Raw genomic sequence first — 21,921 nt, 5'->3', positions numbered from 1 at the left:
TTCTCCTTCTGTCTGTCTCTCTCTGCCTCTCTGTTTCTCATGAATAAATAAATAAAATCTGTAAAAAAAACAAAACTAAATATTAAGCCCTAATCTCATCAGTATGCTAACCGCAAAAACATCAGTCTATATACTTCTCTAGAACCATAAAACTTATAGGCCTTTAAGACTGTGTCTTTTTGTTTTTTTTTTTTTGTTTTTTTAAAAAAACATTCTTTAAAAGTAATATTCTAAATTATTCAAGCAGAATTTTAAACTCATTGATGAAACAGATTTCCTTAGGTTCCATTAATTGCAAATACACTCGGGAAGGAATTTGTTTATAATGCTGCAGAACAATAACATAATAAAATGCACACATACAAACATTTAATGTTTGCTAATTATTAGGCATATGAGGTATTCTGCTCCAAGTTCAAGTTATAAACTGATCAGCAAGGACAGTAAACTCATTTAGTAAGAAAAGAAACAAAAACTCTTTTTAAAGGAATGGTGTAATTAAACATTCTTAAATGCTTATGTTTTAATGAGACTTTTAAAAACCAAATCGAGACTTTATTTTTAAAACTGACCTCCACTCCCTTGCCTCTTCCTAATCCAGGGTTACAATTTCCTCACTAGTAAGTATCAATAACAAAAATAACCCTACAGTCTTAATTTTCTTTCACAAACATCTTTGATTATTCATCTACACTATTTCAAACGATATAAAAACCACCTTTAAAATGCCTGAATTTGAAAGGATGACAGTCTATACTTACACATTTTGAAGGATCTGTAATAATCAAGAGTTGAAGTAACTAAAACTAAAATGAAGAGAACTGTATTCTTCACATTCACTATATACAAAGCACAAGAAGTCTTTAGTCTCCTGTGAATAATTTTCACAACAAGAAATTTAGAACAGGGTGGGTGGGGAAAAAGGGTGAGAATTTGAAATTCCAAGCAATTCAGAATGACACAGCTAGAAAAAAAATAAACAAGGAAAAATGCTTGATCTTAATTTTGAGCTTTAGCCTCAAAAGAAAGTTGCTCTGGTACAAATATCTGAGGAATGGCAGTCTTCTAGTCAGACACACTAAATCATAAATTATGTAAGGAAGCTCCCTCCCAGATTACACACACCTCAGAGTAATATAAAGTCTCTCTTCCTTTATTTTATTGTACCCTTTATAATACATGGCACAATGCCTAACTTTCAAAAAAATATGATTTGAATGTGGTCCAGTTACAATTAATTATGATGATGAATCTTATTTGATGACCAACAACTACATAATGACGTATGACACCTGCAAGCATCCCATTTATCCATCAGTTAATCTTTAACCAACCTCAACCATCAAAAATATAACCAAAGACCCAAGGCTAAGGAAAACAGTACAATGGGATACATTCAAACTTTGGACAAGTTATTTAATTTTCCAGAATTTATTTTCCTCACATGCTCGTGGCAGTAGAATTGGAAGATGATGTACTGTGTGGTAATTAACAAAGTTTGTGAAAACATCTGGCACACAGCACTTGTTCAGTAAGTTCGTTTCTTTACTATACAAAACTGACATAGAGCCTTACTTAATAACTTAACGGGAATGTAAAGTTAAGACTGATGTTTGTTCAAATGGTTACTCTGTGGTTACAGTTGACATCAGATGGGCACAGAACTGTGCTGCCAAAAGTAATAAAACTGATGTCAAGGGAGCAGAGAAAAAGATTATCAATTAGAAAAGCACAAGAGCCTGAGACAATTCTGTGAAATCACAAACCAAGTCTGATCTATGTTTATTTGGGCTCTTAATATCACTATGGATCAGAAATGTTTATAATGAGAAAGCTAAATCATCAATGGAGGGTTCAATTATAATCTGCATTTTAGTTCTCCGCATGAGTAGGCTGACTGAAAATCAATTTGAAAATTTGGAACAATTTATTTTTTCAAATACCAAAGATCAAACTTATAGATTAGCCTATTAAAGTCCATGGAAGTCACAACTGACTTGAGTACAATGTATTTCAAATATACCTCTATGAATGACTTTTGCGTATATGACAAAAGATATGTGTGACATTTCATGGTCTGATAATCACCGTAAGATGCAATTTTAAGTGTTCTCACTGAAGCAAGAAGTTTGTCACTGTTCTACTACTGGTGTTGTTTTCACTAATGAATAAAGAGAGGCTACCATCTAGGCACCGTGAAACACATTTATCTGGAGAATACAAAATTCATCTTGACCAGAAATCCTCAAACATTATAATTAGAGACATTCACTATAAAGAAAATTGCTTATACTTTATATCTAAGTGCATGTTTGAGTTCCAGGTTTCCATCCTACAATCTAAAATTATTAATTTTAATGAAAAGTGACAGTATTTTCTTCTCTTTAGTTTAGGTAACGTGTTTTTTTGTGAAATGGGTAAGCCCTATTTTTCTAAAACTATGGTAATGTGTGTAAAAAGCTCTACAAATTGTAAATTACACTGGAATCAGCTACACACAATCCAAAGAGGAAAAAAACAAGTGAAAAAGTATAAACTACCAGTTAGCTTTGTCTTTGAGTGACTAACTGTAACCAAATGTGATGTGATAGCAAAAGCCCAGAATACGAAATTGCAAAAAGCTGGTATCAAATCTTCTCAAAATTTCTCTAAAACTACCAACTCATACAAAAGAAGTATACAAAAACATAGCTAATTTCCCACTACTTCGTACTATTTGACCATCATGACTGAAACCAACCATTCTTATTTTAAACAAAGTCCTAAATCCAAAAGAGAGGTAGGTGACTTTTGCAACACCACACAAAATATTTTGCCACAAAAGAACATACCAACATTCCATTCCTAGACTTATGTATACATACATACACCTACTTAACTGAAATTTTTAGAGTTAGAATGAGCCTAAGATAAAAATTAAAATCTCATTTTACTAATGAGGAAACTGAGGCTAAGTGGCTTAACAGGATCATACAGCTAATTAGAGCAATGAAGAAATCCAAGTGTCCTAAACTATGAGTCCTCCCACTAACCCCAAATCACCTGGGTGCTTAGTATTAAGACATCTTTTTATAATTGAATAGATCAATGTTAACACTGAATTATTATGGCTAGATGCTTGTTTCAGTTCGGTCTAGAGAAAAGAGCCTTTAACTTAAATCAGGTTTCTAGTCATGGTTCTTCCATAAATTCAAGTCGTGAGTAAATCATCCTCTCTAGTCCTCCCTTTCTTCATCTATTAAGACTGGAACAGCTTCTCTCTAAAATCCCTTTTAGCTTTTAAAAATTAAAACATGAATACAAACAGGAGCAAATAAATTGTTTATTTGGCTAGGGATAGTGTTAAAAAATACCCACTTCTTTCATGTCTCATTTGCATATGCCATAAGGAAAAGTGAATTAAAGTATCTGATCTTTGTGCTTCAAAATTTGTTTTACTGTTTAATGTATTTCTTAATATGTTCTCAAAGGCAAAAATTAAAGATTAAAGTATTTTAACATGTTAACTTCACATACTTTAAAAACATATACTTAAAAAAATAAACTTCTGGGGCACCTTGGTGGCTCAGGGGGTTAAGCATCTGCCTTCAGCTCATGTCCTGATCCCCAGGGTCCTGGGATGAATGGAAGCCTCACAATGAGGATCCTGTTCAGTAGAAGTCTACTTCTCTAGCTGCCCCTCCCCCACCTCCCGTTGTGCTCTATCAAAAAAAAAAAAAGATAAATTTCTATTAACTGAAAAAGTTAGAAATGTGCTATCAGCCTTATAGCTTAAAAAGAAAAGCGTTAACTCACAAATATGTCAGCTACTGTCTTTCTCATAGGTTTTGACTTTGCTTTATTCAAGCCAATTCACACTAGCATAGAGCAATTTATATACTCAAATTTCACTGAATATATACTTTTATTGATTCGAAGTTCTTACTTTTATTTTTCTTATGAGAGGTGCATTTACTTGAATCTAGCGAGGCTTGCACCTTGCAAAAGCTTCTTCCAAGGGCCAAAAACTAATTTTCAGTTCTTTGTATAGAGTACTGCATTATATAAGCCTGGATCTGCCTGTGGCTAATAATTTGAACAGCAATCTTAGAATTAATTTTCTAATATATTCCTCTTAAAAAAGTAAATGTTTCAGAATCTAGCAAATGCTTAACAGAATACAACCAGGCAGTGTAGTGTGGTGTAGTGGAAAGAACATGAATTTTTGAATCAAACCACCTGGGATCTAAATTCCAGCTTTGCCCTTTCTTAGGTAGACATGTAATATTATACACACCTTACTAGGTCTCTCTGAGCCTTAGATTTAAAACAGTAACAACATCTAAAGGTTCTAAGGATTTGAGATACTTATACTTCCAAGCACCTAAAATACAACCTAACATAAGGTAGACATTCAACAAGTTGTAGGTTACTAATCTCATAAAGCAATTTCTCATACTATCTAAAAATTGTAAAGGAAAAAGGAAAAAGAATGTATCATGATTACTTTCAAGAGGATAGGGGAAACAGATGAGGCTAAGGGGCTGCTCAGTTAAGAGTTGCTTCAGATAAGAATGACATGCAATCATGTTAAAGAATACCTCCTAGCAATGAGGCCTTGCTTTTATAGAAAAAATAACAACTCTAAAGAAGCTTGTATTTTCTTAAGTAGGCAAAGATATTCCTTTGAGGTCTTTATTCTTTTGTTTAGCAGTAACCTTTTCTCATTTAAAGAGTAAATTTAGGTCCATCCCTTTCCTCAATGATTACAAGTAGTGAAAGAATGAAAAGTCAAATTAGGAAGTTTTACTTCCACTACATTTTCAACCTCAAACTGACTTAAAAAATAAAGGAATGCTTTCTAGTAGCAAAAGCTCTGAATTACGGGTTAAGTCAGCTAAAGGATCCGGTCTCCATTCATATTAATTATCTCAACTTGGGCAAGTAGGACTCTCCTTGACTTTAAAAGGACTGGATTAATGATTAGTGATTTTAAAGCAGTGGTTAATAGAACTTTTCCAAATTGAAGTCTTATACAAATTGCAATTTCCGACAGCTTTAAATAACAAGAGGAGATTTTTGAAGATACACCTACTCCACTCCTCCTATGCCTCCTGGGTCCTGGAGATTATGAGTTTGAAAAGGACTGGCCCACATGAAAAGCATCACGTTTTTAGTTGAAAATTCTGCCTTTACGATTAGAAAATTTTTTCAATTATCTGTGATGCCCGTTCATTAGAAAGCACTTTATGAAATTTCTTTTAACTGCCACAACTAATCTTTGAGAAATATTGCTACAGTTCCCATCTTAAAGATGAGAAAACAAAATAATTTATTAGTCCACTCATTCAACATTGTTGGATACTACTGTGCTGCACTGAAAAAAAAAATATAAAAAGACTTGATGCTCCCTCTAAAGAAAATCACATTTTAATAAAGGAGATGCAGACTTTTGGATATGAAAAAATATAATATGGTAGTTACTATGACAAGGAAGCCAGGAAAAGAATGTCTTCCTTCTCTGAGACCTGAGGGAAGGCAGTGAGAATGAGTAAAGATACAGGTTAAAGGCTATAATTGAAAGGAAAGAAAGCTGAAGGAACTTATACAAGATAACATTAGTTTTCACAGTGAAGGAGTAGTTAAGTTTCTGGAAGAAGACAGATAAGAGAATTCTCAATAAAGAGCTTAAGGGCAATGATTAAAGTTTGGAATAGCTCACACAGGAAAAGGGAGAGGGAGCTTACCAGGGACACACACACAAAAAACTGCCCAGAGGCCCGGGAGTCCAGCTTAGATAACCACTATCTTCCAATTTTCCCCAGGAGTGCACAACAGCCTAAAAAATATAAGCAGTGAAGGCAGATGGGTGGAATGATCCAAGACACTTTGTACTATTTCTGGCCCTGCTCTGGGGAAGTAGTAAGAAAAAAGAGGCAACTAGTAACAGGCACCATGGCTGGAAAAGAATGAAAGGGGTCTTCTTGAGATCTAAGAGCACATTAATATTAGAAGGAAACAAGCAACAAGTAGGATAGAATAATTAAATAGTAACTGCGATTTATTTACGACACCTACTTTCCACCAGGCACCATTCTAAGACCTTTACAGGTATTAACTATTTTTATGAAGTAGGTGCTATGGTTTTCTCCTTCTTACAAAAGAAACAGGTCAAATGATTTGCTCACTTATTATATCTAATAAATGGAGAAGCTACGACAGAATGCAATACTGGGAGTTTAAGGTTTCTGAAGCGATGGAATGACAAGTTCTAAGACAGTGAAGACCACTGTAATAGGAAGAGGCCAGGTCTGTTTGATCATCCTCATTTATCTAGTGCCTAACCTCCAGTAGAACACATAATAAACGGATTTTAAATTGAATAAATGAACGATTATGCCACACATAGTGAATAAAATTAAGATATGAACTGGAAAGAATGTCTGTGAGGAAGTTATTAAAGTCTTCAATGATCGAAGGAACATGTACAAGAAGTTAGGAAACAATCACAGGGAGTGCACAAAAGAGTACTTCGCAAGGGCCTGAGCCACAAAAGAGGATGATGGATGTGGTAATAAATGGTAGCTGGGCCCAATGATTCAAGATTACAAGGAAATAGACACCTCAATTTAAGAAGATAAGCCTGTATTCTCAGACACAGCCAGATTTCAGATGAAAAGGCAAAGAATTTTGAGAATAGGCTGAAGATAGAGAAGAGTAGATCCACAATGAAAGTAGATCAGAATGAACAGTTGAATAGGCTAGGAAGAACGAATTATGGTGGAGGGAGTAAAACATGGAGTAGAGCTAGTTAACAGAGAAGACTGGGCCACAGGTTTAGTCTTCTGAAACTCAAGCCAAGATTATTGCCAATGTATCATACTATCTTTACTGTCAAGTCGTTATTGTTTCAGGGGACTAGGCCGACTTCAAATCATTAATGACTGACTACATCTTAAGACTTTACTTACAACAGTTCAAACATTTCAGACTAGTACTTGCATTGACTTACCCAATTAATCAATTACTATGGTTTGGCTTAAGGGACTAGTTTCTCATTTAATCATTCACTAACCACCCACACTGTGTCTGACACTACGGTGTTTTGTAGTTCAAAAGGGTGTCTGTTATAAGCTTTGGGCAGGGACCACATTCTAGTCCAAAAGTGAAACAAACAAAGGGAATGGATGAGAAAGGGAGGATGTGAAGAACACATCAAATGAAGGCTTATTTCTTCAGTAAAGTTACCCAAGAAGTAACATACCTACTCCAACGATTAAGTGAGAATCATTATTTGGAACTTTTTTAAAATCTACCCCCAACAGCCAGCAGCATTCTTCTCAAGTGCCCCAGTGGCACCAAACCTGCATCCTTTGAGACTTAGTGTGGTTCAAATTGGACCGGCAGGCTTTTCAAAATGAAAAACAGTACCAAAAAATGGCAGCATCACTAAAACAAGCATACAGTATTACAATACAACTACCTGCAAAAATAACACTAAATTTTAACATTTACATTGTGGCATAATCATGGCTAAATAGTGGTTATTAACCATAGCCATGTGCTAGGTAGTGTTCTAATGCTTTATCTCACAACAACCCTAAAAGGTACATCCTACTAGTAGTTTCATTTCAGAGGATGAAAATGAAGCTAGAAGGGGTTAAGTAACTTGTTAAAGATGATGCAGCGAAAAAAAGGTGGAAATGACATTCAAAATCTGGCAGTCCAAAGCCCACACTCTATTACACTCTCAGTCTATTTTTTAGTCATACTCCTAACACAGACGTTGAATACTCTAAAGGAAAATTAAAGTACTATTTTTTTCACCTATGAAAAGTAAAGATATAAAATGTTGGCTAAAATACTGCTATATAGTAGAAATACAGCGATACAACCTTGACAGGTATAATTAATTCTGAGGAACATTCACTTTAGAGCCAGATTAGGATCCTAGTCCTGCCACTTACAAATAGTGACCTGAAGCAAATTTCTTAGGTTCTCAAGGCTTCCTCTGTAAAACAGATGTTAGTGGCAGTACTAAAGTTGTGCAAATGAATTGAATTTATACATGCAAAACACAAAGAACAGTGTGTGTGGCACAAGATAAGCATTCACTGAGTGTTAGCTATTATTATTACTACGTTTCTGAAGGTCAGTTTGGCAATATATATCAATTTTGTTTGGCATAGTAACTCCATAATCATGGATAGACTCAAATATTTATGTGCCTAAATAATCACAATTTTATTATCTATAAATATGAATTAACTGGAATCAACCAAAACACTTGGCAACAGGGAAATGGTTAAGCAAACTGAGGTACCATAAAGTACTAGTCTTTACAAATCATATTCTTCATACATTTAACATGAGAATACCATATTTTTAAAAAATAGTTTTTAAAATGATGTAGTACCTCAATTTTATTGGGTGCTCACAAGTATACAACACAAAGATTAAAAGAAAACACATCAAAATGTAAATGTTGCTTATTCCCAAGCAGTAGGGTTAAGAGGTGATTTTTATTTCCTTATTTATAAATTTAGATACTTAAGTTTCTTATCATGAATATCCATCACTTTTATAATCAGAAAATCTACTAAAATGAATTCATTGCTTTGACAGATTATAACTTAATAGTTTTCACAATACACTGACAGACATTAGGTATCTCAGTGATTTGTGCTTACTAGTAACACCTTTACTTTTTTACTGTATTTTTGATGAATAAACGAGATCTATTTTCAGAGTTGCATTTGAAACAACTGTCCAGTAACTTTTACAAAAATTTAACAAAATTGCTAACAAATATCAGATACTCTTCAATGAAAATAACAGCAAAAAATTATCTGATGGGAGCAATTTAAAATACAAAGTCTTAATTATATTATCTTCATGAACTAGAGAAATGCTGTTATTACTTAGCTAAATTTAATGAATGAATGATGAACAAATAAAGCTTTCTCCATCTTGTCTCAATGAACTAATCTTATTTAAAAGGCCAAATTCTACAATATACCCTATACTTTAAAATAGTTTCAAATTCAATACTGCTACTAATCATTTTCCAGGCTCCTCTGAAGTATCTAGGAAGATAATGCAAAATACAAATGCCTTATAGGTAACTACTTTACGCTTTTGTTTTTTAACTTCTAAAGCTGAAAACATACTAACAGCTACAACATAACTGGATGTCCTAAAACTACTAAACAAATCAGTCTAAGTGTAAGCAACGCTTTAATGAATCTTTTTTTTTTAATTTTTATTTATTTATGATAGTCACAGAGAGAGAGAGAGAGAGAGAGAGAGAGAGAGGCAGAGACACAGGCAGAGGGAGAAGCAGGCTCCATGCACCGGGAGCCCGACGTGGGACTCGATCCCGGGGCCTCCAGGATCGCGCCCTGGGCCAAAGGCAAGCGCCAAACCACTGCGCCACCCAGGGATCCCCTTTAATGAATCTTTTATAACTTACTCCATAGTTTCTGTATGCTAGAGAATGATAAGTAAATATAGTTAATTCGCCACCCTGTTTGATTTCCAGGACAATTATTCAGCTTTCCTGTATATAGTCCAGGTAATCCTAGGCAACTGTTACTTTCTCTAAGGAAATCTATTATGAAGATCAAAGCTGTTTTTTCCCAAATCTAGCAAATTTTACCACAGCTAGGAAAAACAAAATTAAGTGTCCCCAATTACCATTAAACTCTTGTGTTCTTAAGTACATCACAAATGATCTTAAAATTCATCTCCTTCTATTGTCATTCACTCTGTGGTTTCCATCTAACAATAACCTCTACATGACTCACTGTCCATGCTACACAGGTAGAGCTCCAAGAAGCCAATCTAGGATTATGGAGTGGACATCACAACCAGAGATTCTTCATCATGACTAAGCTCTATAATAACTGAAACCACTTCCAGATCACACACTTCTAAAGACCATCACTTTCATAATATGACCTCTAAACTCTGAAGGCTAAGTCAAGAAGGGACTATCAGAAGAGAGATGAGCATTTTCATTCAAACATATCCCCTCCAATCCAATCAAGTTTTTTCAAGCCCATGTGGACAAAACCCATGTGGAAAGTACAGATGGAGAGGAATGGCTTTTCGAAGATAAAGGACAAAAGGTTCACCTGACAGCAACTAATTCTACATAGCAGAACAAAAGAAAAGCTCAGGAGTGAGACATTCAACAACAGCAAGGAAAGAAGAGCAGAAACTTCTTGGGGCAGCACTCTGATCCAAATCCATACAGCTTTCTTCCTTAAAAAAAAAGTTTTTTGCCCCTTGCTGTTAATTTTGGGTACCAAAAAAAAAAAAAAAAAAAGTGAAATGACATATTTTGTGCAGTGTAGGAAAGCTTTCAAGCTGGGATAAACTTTAACTCCATCAACAATTTATGAATCCATAAAGTCCTTACTGTTTTCCATCTTAAAAAGAACTAATTTCTCTTAAAATCTTACGAAAAGTTCTACTTAAAACGCAAATTGTAGATAAAACTGTGGTATGGCATAACTTACTCTTGGGAACAATAATGAAGGAACACTTAAAATATGTACTCAAAACACTAAAAGAACCTGATTTCACTGATGGGTCTGTATCTGGAATAGGCTTACACATCTTATAGAATAGCCTGTGAGTTCACTTACCACTCTATTTTGCAATGAAAACAAAACAATCTCAAAACATATTTTTACACTTTTTACACGTCGGTTTTATAAAACAGAATCCTGCAATGAGCACCTGAGACCTTTGGTTAAACTATAATTTTCTTAAACTACAGTACCTACTATGTGTGTCCAAATATTAATACAAAATACTATATAGCTATAAATATTGTACATCTGTACCACATACAAACGCTATTTTTTCTTTATGGAACAGTATGCATTTACTACTAGAAGACTGCTAACCTGTAAGAAAAGAGAAATTTTGAAGGTCTATAAGGACTCATTTACCAAAGGGTAAGTCAGTGAAACATCATACCACTGAGGCATTTATCCAAGAAACTGTAACTTAGAAGTTTATAAATAAAAAAAAAAAAATCATGGTTCTTTTCAGTAGAAACTTGTTACGAATATTATAAATTATGAAACGAAAAACTATGCTTTTAAAAAATAGCAGGTATTAAACTACTGAGTATCAAACAGTAGTCATTTATACACTTCAATAAAGAATATTAGAAAATCTTAGATGGCAACAAGTTGTGGACAGAAAAGATCCAAATTAGCTCACAATCATTAACACAACTAAAAAAAAAAAAAAATCAGTTTCAGGACTATGTGCTAACCTATCATATACTATACTCTTTTGCGAAAGAAATCATGAAATTCTTTCCTGCCTCTCCCAATAATAAATACAACATCCAGAAAGAAGAGATCTTTAGTCTTTCAAGCTGTATTGACTTACTCCAAGCTCCTAGAACAGTGCCTGGCACACAGTACTCAGTCTTCATTAAACGAATGAGGGAATGAAGACCAGGTAGGAAGAGGTAAACCTAAATGGACGAAAAAAGCTAATCACGCTTAAAGGTACAACTGGTTAATCGCAATATTAACAAAAGTGAGTTCACGTCAAATGTGAGCTATGCCGCATTACAGTAGTAAGTCTGAATTAGGAGAACTCAGACTTGAAGAATAGCAAATTTTTCCTAGAAAACTTGTTATACAGAAAACTATTTAAAGCTCTTAATAATTCGAAATCCTGCTAGACATGCTCACAACTGCTTTAGGAGCAAAACTAACATTACTCAAAGATTCGTAAGCCCAGCTCACTTCACTGTTAAGGGAAAACATGCTGACAGACTTCATTAGTTGTCTTCTGGATCAGTGTCTTCCCTCACTGCAAATCACACTTCAGAAAAAAGCAAGCCTTACCACAGTGAATACACACCCCATCCTTCCCCCCCTTCCCAAAATACGACGTGTGTAGGATTCTAAGACATTCAAGATCTTTCCCCAGTTTTACTGTTGTTGTTTTTTTTTTCCGTTCGAACCTTCCGTTCGACTGCCGGTTTGCCTATCTTGACATATACCTGTTACTGTAGCGACGTGAGGCAAGAACGTCCAGTTTCTGTTACAACAGTACACTTTAATTGCTTGCCATGGGCTATCTGAATCAGGTATGGCATCCAAAGTTACACTCTCTACACTAAAAAATGCCAGCGTATGACTCAACGTAACGCCAAAAAAGAAAGTTTCTAAACAGAACAGGCTTTGCTGTCGCTGAAACCCACAGCGTAGAGCAACTCGGGGCAGTGACGACCCCCTCCTGTTGGGCTTCCACGGCTAAGATCCGGAGAGGCCATTGTCCAGCGCGTTTTCTCTGGCTTCCCCTTGACCCTCCTACAAGTGGCGAGGCCAATGCCTGCACAAGAAGAGTTTGTAAAGTGCTTTTGGACGCCTGTGGATGAAGAGGCTATAAATACAGCTGATGAGGTTAGGTTGGTGCGTTACCACCGCGCATTGCAAGGAGCCGCGGTCACCGCGTCGCGGGGCGGGGAGGGGGGCGGCCAGCCCCCTTCCTGAGGAGGCAGAGGACAGTCCCCTCCACCCCCCGAAAGGTCTGGCGGGCCGGGTTTTAGGCCGGGTTATTTTGGAGGCCGCACGTGGAAAGTTACACACACGCCCCCCCACGCGCGGAAGACTTCCACAGTCCCCGTCCCCGCGGGTGTGGTGGTCCCGGGAGCCGGCAGGGAGGGGGCACCGGGGGCCGGGCCTACACCCCAGGGACGTGGGAAGGGGCCGGCCCAGGGGCCCCCGCCGCAGCCGGCAGCCGGCAGCCGGCAGCCGACGCCCGCCCGCCCGCCCGCCGGCCCGCCCGCCGGCGGCCCGAGGCTCCCGGGCGGGTGCGCGGCGCCGGCCTGAGGCGCCGGGGCCCCCGAGCCGCCCGCCCCGTGGCCGCGAAGGCTCGCGCCCCGCGGCCGGCGGCGTGGGGGAGGGGAGGCCGGGCCTGCGGCCTGTTGGGGGGAGTTCAGCCCGGGCCTCGCGTGCGGCTCTCCGCCGGGCCCCCCGGCCCCGGGGTCCCAGGCGCCGAGGAGAGACTCACCGGAAAGGCCCGGATCCGCATCTTGGTGTCCTTCCGGCTGCCCGTGCCTTTGCTCAGATTCGACATGGTGCTCGTCCCCTCCCCGGCGGCGGCTTCGGGTCGCACTCCGAGGCGCCGGTGTCACATTTAAGGCGGGCGGGCCGGCGAGGGGCTGCGCTGGGGGGCGGGGGCGGCGGCGGCGGCGGCGGCGGCGCGGCCCCCGGGCTGGGCTGGGGAGCGGGCCGGCCCCTGGGCGGCCGCGGCGGCTCGGGCTCCGGCGGCTCGGGCTCGGGCTGGGGCTGGGCTGGGCTGGGGGGGCTGCGCTGGCGCGGCGCCTCCGCGGGGTCCCCCTCACGCCCGGCTCGGCTCCCTTTATCGCGCTCCTCCGCGATGGCGGCGGCGGCGGCGACGGACAAACATCTCACTGCGCAGGCCGAACGTCCTCCTCCTCCTTCTCCTCCTCCGCCTCGACGAGACGAGATCCGGCCCAGAGGGTGGAGGGGGGAGGAGGGAGGGAGGAGAGCCGGAGAGTGGAGAGATCGGGGGGAGGGGGTGGGCGGACGGGAGGGAGGGGGAGGCGGGCGGCCGCGGCGGCGGGGCGGGGACGCCGAGATCTCGCGAGACGAGGGCGAGCGCGCTGAGAGCGGGAGGGGTCCACGGGAGGGGAGGAGGGGAACGCGGAGTTGGGGGGAAGTGGGCGTGGCCAGCGGGGCGGGGAGGTTGGGTAAGGGGCGGGGCTGAAGGCGGGAGGAGAAAGCTGCCTGTTTGAAAGGGGAGCGTCGGAGCCGCGGAGGTGGTTGCTGATTGGTGGAGCGCGGCGCGGGGTGGGAGGGGCCCCGGTCACGTGGACGGAGGGGGCGGGGCGAGTCCTGAGAGCCGGAGCGGGACAGTAGTGGGCTGGGCGGGGTTGGGCCGCGCCGCGCCGCGCCGCGCGGGGGGAGCGGAGGGGGGCCAGGTGGTTGACTGCAGTCTTAGAACTGGTTCCTGTGCGAGTTTCTAGGGCACGTGAGCTAGGCAGGGGGTGTTTGAGTGGAAGCCAGAAAGTTCAAGGAAGAGTTTGTGCAGGAGTCCCCTGCGGCCGAGTGCCGTGTGCCTTACGGGGGCTCCACCCGGGTGCGCGCCCCCCGCTCTCGGGACTGAGCGGGGCGGTTCATCCAGCCCGCAGAGGTCCCAGGGCCTCTTCCTGGGGGACTCCAGAGCGTTCAAACCTCTTTCTCATCCTTGAAATAAAATGACAACTCCCTTCATGTAGCATTTTGGCAAGTGGTGAAGAATAGAGCGGCAGGATGATAGGAACCTGCCCTTGACCTACCGTTACCAAGAGTATTGTCGATTTTGGAAGCCGAAATTACTGTCTTTGATCCCAGGTTGTTGTGATTTGGGGAGTCGTTTTCGTCCTTGTAGTCAAAGGGTCTAGTTGGATTCATCCGTTTTGCTCTTTATCTTTTTATTGATTGCGAATTTTACTTCCTAACTTGCCTAACTTTGCCGAATTGGCATTCTGTTTGGACTTCTGACACTGCAAAGAATTATGGGAGTTCCCACTAAAATTTATAACCTCCTTTTAGGTGAGAACCTATTGTTGGGATGGGCACCTACATGTGGAAACTCAGGTTTTGGTAGTTTACTTACTTTTATTGTGATACTTTTCAATACCTTTTTAATTTTTTTTTTTTGGATTTTTTTCAATACCTTTTTTAAAGCAAGGATGTTAATACTTTTTCGTAGCATTTGAAAGCTGCGGTTTTATACTCTTTAAGTCAACAGAAATATACCTTGTTGTGTCATTTGCCCTAAGTTAACTTAATCGTGATGACTAAATTTAGGAGTGTTGTGCTTTCATCCCCTATTTTGTTGAATGCCCCTTTGTAAATGTGTTTTCTTGCTTTGTTTTCTGGTATTTGCTAATGAAAACTTGAGTTTAAGAAATAAGGATATTGCTTGAAGCAATACCCCTGTAAATACTGAAGCTAAAAATAGGTCATCAAGAACTGGGTTGATAAGATTGGGAAGGGCTCTGATTTAATATAAGATGGTAGGAGTCTTGGATCAGAGGGTATAATCTATATGCAGATTGGACCTTCATTTCCATAATCATTAGGATATAATAACAACGGATGTTTTTCTGTTGGTTGCACTGCCTGTGGCCCAATTTCTTTGGATAGAAGACCATAAGTTCTAGAGCCAGCTCTGTCAGTTTACTAGCTGTATTTTGCGTCTTTGTGGGAAAGAGTCTTCATCTGTAAAATGGGGGGAAAAGTAGTATTTCCTTCTTGGGCTACTATGAAATTTAGATGATTAACAGATTTTTAAAAGCCCTGAGAGCAGCGCTCAGCACAGAGTAAGCCACTCAATACCTCTTAGCTATTGTTATCATGGGTAATTAAGACCAAGGGCGTGCTATCTTCCTTCATTCAATTTTTTTTTTTTGAAAAATACTTGTATGCTTTTAAAATGAATCTTGTTTTAAAGCTAAGCTGGTCTCCAACACCTGGATTTCGCAAGCCAATAAAATACTCCTCAAAAAGCTGGGGAACTAATATAGGGTTGGCGACTTTATTTTGGCAAGAGAGGGCATTAGAAAGGAATACCTAGCATAGACTAGCCTCATTATCTTATATATATATTTTTACTATAGAAACAAGAGACGGTAATTGTTGAATAAAGGCCAGTTCTTTAAATTCATTAATTTTGCCTTACGAAGAATAATACATATTTTTAATTATTATTTAATAATTTTATTATTATTAATATTAATTAATATTAATAATATTATTAATATTAATAAATTATTAATAATTTTATTATTATTATTTTTATGTAATAATACATATTAAAAATAATAGCTTATTTTTCTTATTTCATCATGAACCTGAGAAAATATCATGGGCCAGCATTTAGGAACCTTCTGAATTAAAGCATATTTCCACGTAATTGTGAGTCATATAATAACTTTTTAAATTTACAGTATTTGTTTTGTGAACCCAGACTTTTTTCACACGCCTGTTTTGTTCAAGCAAAATTTGGCTGCATCTTCAAAGAATCACCGTCAGTTGCATCTTTTGTTAGGCTTTTAACCACAACAGACCAAGAAAAACTCTTCAAAATGAATTTGCCACTGACATTAAGAAATATACTAACTTATTTGTTCGTTTATGAATTCATGTATTCAAGATCTGTTTATTTACGGCTGCTATATGTCATTCACTAGGGTGAATAAGACAGACGAGACCTGCCATCACTGAGTATATAGTCCTTTTCACATCTCAAAATTTGGAAACCACAGACCCAAGTTGGATTTGGCAACAACTTCCTATACACTGCAGTCCAGAAATCAGAGATTTTCCTTCCTAGAAAATCAGCAATCTCAAAACATATATGAAATATTCTCAAAAGCATGGGCTATCCTTCTGTACTGGGTGGTATTCCTTGACTTGCAAGGAAGCAAAGTAGCAAATGAATTTTCAAAATACTAGTTTTTCTGCCAACTGCCACCTGATCTAGCAAAGAAAGCAGTGCTGAAATAGGAACTCACTAGACGCTGCGTGCCTGCCGGGTGGTATTCTTACTTATGCTGACCATGTCCTGACACAGGAGAACAGTGGCCCCATTTCCATTTATTTGTATGGAACACGTGCAGTCAGAGAAGCCAGGAGGCTGGGTAGGCCAGTGCCTTCTCTACATCCCAATCTAAAATGGACAGCACAGGCTGTGAGAAGCCAGCGAAAGAGAATAGCTTCTTCTTGACCATGAGTTTCTAGGTATCCAGGATACCAACTCACTTTAATCACTGTTTCAGACCTGATTTGATTGTGTAGATACTGGTTTTTAAAACAGCTGACAGCCTACCAATTCAATTAGAAAGACCTGTTCGATGGTTTTGACTGGACAAAGACTTGTTAGGGAAACGTATGTTTTTCAGATTGGAAGGAGAAGATTTATAGATATTATCACTTCTTTGAAAATAAAGGCTAGATCTTCTACTTTCTTTCTTGTTTCCAGTAGGCGACCAGTAAGTATTGTAGGTCATTAGATTTGCATGTGTTTAGTAGCATTCATATGTGTCTTATAAGAGGACATGTTATAGGACTATCCCATTGAGAGTATAACCACAGACACTTACATATATGAAAACTAGATTTTCATGTACCTATGTGCTTTTTCTACTTTGTCCTTACTATTTTCCATACATATATATGCACGCATATATATACATTATCAAAGCAAGAAGTATATAAGATGTGAGAGCATATGAAAAAAGTTAGGTCTTGTATTAAAGAAAAATTTTTTAAGATTTTATTTATTTATTCATGAGAGACACACACAGAGAGAGGCAGAGACATAGGCAGAGGAAGAAGCAGGCTCCATGCAGGGAGTCTGATGTGGGACTTGATCCCAGGACTCCAGGATCATGCCCCGGGCCAAAGGCAGGCACCAAACCGCTGAGCCACCCAGGCGTCCCTAAAGAAAAATCTTAAATGTCTGTTATATCATAAAAACTCATCTCCATTTTTCATCACATTGTCATGCTAAATAGTCGTCTCACTGGCAGCTTTGGAAGCTTTGTAGTTAGCCCGGTCAGTGTTCTGTCTTCTACATTTATCACGAAAGTTAATATTTTGGAATAAAAATATCTATACAGCTAACTGAATTTAACAGAATATAAATTCTCTATTTAAAATTATAGGTATTTCATGCAATTTTGTAATTTTATTTTGAGGAAAAAGAATTTATTTTGAGGAAAAAGAATTTCCTCTTACCGATAGCAGTAACTGTGTCAAGAAACCTCTAGGGGACAATTATGAATATGTATTGCTTTCCTTCATGATGAATGAAGTATATGTTGAATTTTATAACTCATCAGCTCTTCTTTGTGAAGTAAGTTAATTTTGGAGTTGAGATAAAGCACGGTTCCAAAAAGCTATGAAAGTAAATAGTTTAAATTTTATGCTAGATATAGTAATTGTGTGAATTATAAATACAACAGTCAACAGTCAGCAAATGTAATAAAATAGCATTATCTTCAAACTTGTTCAATAAGCTATTTATCTTTAGTTCATAGTTAAATGGTATTCTTTACTGTATCTTGAACTAGTAAAAATCAAAATCTGGCAGAGGTGAAGAATAAACTTTAAGAGACTAAAAAACAAGAAAAAATTTATTTGGGCCAATTTCTAGCTGTATATTAATATAATTAATTAAGTCCTAAAGAGAGGTTGATTTGAAGCTATTGGTTTCTGAATCTTCTAGTTTTTGAATGGCTGGTTATCGGGCAGAAGACCCATTGAATGGGTAGTTTTGAGAAAGGGGCAACATGGACACCTTTTTAAAATGAAACCAGCAACTTAAATCTAATCCAGTTGAAAACTTTTTTTTTTTTTTAAGATTGTATTTATTCATGAGAGACACAGAGGGAGAAGCAGGCTCCCTGCAGGGAACCTGATGAGCATACTCGATCCCAGGACCCTAGGATCAGGCCCTGAGCCGAAGGAAGACGCTCAAAGCCACCCAGGCATCCCTGGTTGAAAATCTTTTAAAGCATTTTCATTTATGAGACCTTTAGAAGTAGTACTTCTCTACTACTGAAATCCTTGTTGAGGAGTGCCTGTCTTTCCATGAACCTTTATCTTTTGGGAAAAAGTTGCTTTAGGCACTTGGATTGTTAAGACACTTTCACATTTTTAAAATAAATTATTGTTAATTGCATTTGTCCTTTTTCGAGGGGGGATGCACTTTTATTACCACCCTGATTTCTTGCTTTAAAGGATTCATCCATTGGGGATGGGGATGGCTGGTGGTGGTGTTCACTTCCTACTACAGTAGCCACTCCTCCCTACTTCCTAGCTTAGCCTGTGAATGTGTAATGTAGACCCCAGGCAATGAGACCCTCTCTCCCAGCAACTCTTGAGTAGGTGACCTTAGGACACAGGGACAGTTGGTGAGCATGTGGACAATGGCAGTGGGTGGCGTAGTCTCTTCTTCCTGAATGACTAGCTGTCATTCAGCATGACCTGCTCTTCAGCTTTCCAGCGGGCCCATGGTTCCTGTTTGTTCTCCAACCCTGGTCTTCCCATCTTCCCTCATTTCTTTATTATCATTATTATGCATTTTTTTTAATGTAAGTATAGTTGACACACAACATTATGTTAGTTCCAAGTGTACAATGTAGTGATTCAACAAGTCTACACATTATGCTGTGCTCCATACAAGTGTGCTATCATCTGTTCACTATACAATGCAATTTCAGTATCATTGACCATATTCCATAAGCTGTACCTTTTATCCCCATGACTTACTCATTCCTCAACTGGAAGCCTGTATTTCCCACACCCCTTCACCCACTTTGCCCATCCCTTACCATCCTCCCCTCTGGCCACCATCAGTTTGTTCTCTGTATTCATGGGTCTGTTTCTGCTTTTTGTTTGTTTATTCATTTGCTTTTTTTTTTTTTTACCACCTTCCCTCATTTCTGTGCAAACATGCCTTCCCCAAATTCCATTTTTTCTTAAAATAGTCAAAATTTGTTTCCGTTGTGTATCAGTCAGGGTCCTGACAGGAAACAGATGGCTCCCTCAAACAGGGAAATTGAGGCGGGTTTAATTCAGGGACTATTTACAGAAGTGCGGGCAGAGTTAGGGAGTGATCAAGGGATGATGAAGCACCTCAGGACTAGTAGCAGTCAAGAACCTTGCAGCACTTCTAGGCTAAAAGGGCTAAGAGAAGTGGCCATCAGATTTGGAGAGAGAATTCTCTCTGTAGTTGTGGTATGGGACTGCCTAACAAGCTGAGGCTTAGGGGTGGACCCAAGGTAGGCAAAGTAGGGAGACAGCCAAGAGAGAAAATACCCTAGCCTCACTCCCCTCTTTCCCCTGGACTTCTGGCTTCCATTGGATGAACTTAACCAGAAGCCAGAAGGCAAGGGAGCCCATTGATGGAGCCCATAAAGGTCAATCTTCCCAGACACAAAACTGAATAAAGAAGGGTGGAGAATAGATCTGGAGAGACAAACAAGGAATGTCCATGTAGAGTGCTTGCAAACAGATTTTTGGTTGATGAAGTAAAGTAGACCTGTACATTAATTTTTTGAAATCCCCTCATATAGTTGTAGAATCTGTGCAATGTAGGAAGTTTACTTGTTGAGGAAATAAATGGAGGCTGATATCCAAAGCAGGTGTCCTGGCAAGTGCTGTCATTACCTGATGGAAAGCGCACCTGTTTCCTTGATCAAAGTTGCCAACTGCCCTCTAAGTTGTGAAGGAGTGGGGTTGGATTTCTCTGGGTGGTAGCCAAGGCTCTTTGGCCTTTTCTAATTCACATGAAAACCATCATATACACTAGCAGTGTCTGTGCATTGCCAATATTTTAAACTGTGAAATAATACAGCTCCATAGGTAGCTGATTCCAGTGCCAGCTCTGAAATCAAACTACCTGGATTCTAATTCGAGTTCTAGAGTGAATCATTTATTCTCATCAGTAAAATTAGGTGAATAGTAGTGCCAACTTCATGAGGCTAGTGTGAGAATCAAATTAAATAATGTAGATAAAGTATTTTGTATAACTCCAGCCACATAGTTTGAATCCAAGAAATATTAGTGATTATTTTATGGTTAATTGCTAATACCATTTTCAAAAAATATTTATTTATTTGAGATAGAGCATGAGTGGAGGAGCAGAGGGAGAAAGAATACCAAGCAGACATAGGGCTGAGCACGGATCCTGATATGGGGCTTGATCTCATGACCCCTAGATCATGACCTGAGCTCAAACCAAGGGTTGACGCTCAGCTGACTGTGCCATTCAGGCACCCCGCTAATACCATTTTTGACTCTTTAGGTTTGATAAATGTCAAACAAGTGTTTACTAGTTTCTGCATTCATGCAGTCACCACAACACTCAGTTTGCTCCATCTAATTTCCAGTGCCCAGACCCATGGCCCCCTACATGGCTACTTCCCTATCATCTGTACCTGGTACAGGTACTTCCGTCCTCTCAATTATGTCATTTTCCAATCTGCATTCATCTTACCTGCAACTTTTGCTTCTATAGGGCCAATTCACTAGATTTCTCTTCTCTGTGGAGGAAGTTCCTGAGTCATCTATCCTCATAGACTGAGGAGCAGCAAGCCCTCTAAAAACAAATGAAATGAAGCAGCAATGATGGGAATTCTGCTTTGGCTTTCAAATTAGGTCAACATCTCCAACAAGGTTTAAATTACTAAGACACCCTCTCTGTACTTTGGTATTTGATTTCACCACAACTCTAGGATGAAAACTTTCAATCTATTATGCTTGTTTTAAGGTTTAATAAGGGACCTTTAAAAATAAACACACAAAGCAATGGATCCTATCATTTCTCATGATCTTTCTTACACTGCCTTCTTTCTTACTAAAATACACAAATGATAAACTTTGAATATATAAATAACATATGGTTCAATTTTTCATTTTGCCTCTGCATTCCCTTTCCCACTGCCATGTTGCTTTTGTCATATACAAGAGGACAGCTAAGTTGGGCCTTACATCATGACGGTAACTGAAAAATAAACACATGGCAAATTAAATTCATCATTAAGATTTTGATCAATGTATGATTCTATATTAGCTGAAAAATTTTTGTCTACTGATAAGAAGGCAGTTCTTTCCATAATCGTATCCAGACTTTGAGAAGCCAAAGAAATGGTCCACGTGTCTCTTCTTGGATCAACTCATTCACCCTCAGCTTTTGGTGAATTAACACAAATAGCACCTAAAATGACACTAACCAGTGATATACGACAGCAAGTGACTGTGGGAAGGAATAGGGAAGGATTACACATTAACTGAATATAACAACATCACTTTTTAAAACAAGCCAGCAGACCCTCCTCTATATCAATACCTGGCATGTAGTTTGAACTCAAAGAAGATTAGCAGT

At 39.2% G+C, this 21,921-nt stretch overlaps 1 protein-coding gene across 2 annotated transcripts in view; it reads right to left on the bottom strand.

The window, feature by feature from the left end:
• The window catches only part of CUL3 (cullin 3), an 87,790-nt gene extending 74,571 nt beyond the window's left edge, over nt 1–13,219 (bottom strand). For both annotated transcript variants that reach the window (XM_055346262.1, XM_055346263.1), the window contains exon 1: nt 13,030–13,219. In XM_055346262.1, the coding sequence (XP_055202237.1) occupies nt 13,030–13,095 (66 nt within the window). In that variant the 5' untranslated portion in view covers nt 13,096–13,219. The remainder of the gene's footprint in view (nt 1–13,029) is intronic.
• Between the last annotated feature and the right edge of the window lie 8,702 nt (nt 13,220–21,921).

This window comes from Nyctereutes procyonoides, unplaced genomic scaffold (assembly GCF_905146905.1).
Source record: "Nyctereutes procyonoides isolate TBG_1078 unplaced genomic scaffold, NYPRO_anot_genome, whole genome shotgun sequence".
Classification (NCBI taxonomy): Eukaryota; Metazoa; Chordata; class Mammalia; order Carnivora; family Canidae; genus Nyctereutes; species Nyctereutes procyonoides.
The sequence above is the reverse complement of the archived record's forward strand: the minus strand, read 5'-3'. Positions and strand labels throughout refer to the sequence as shown.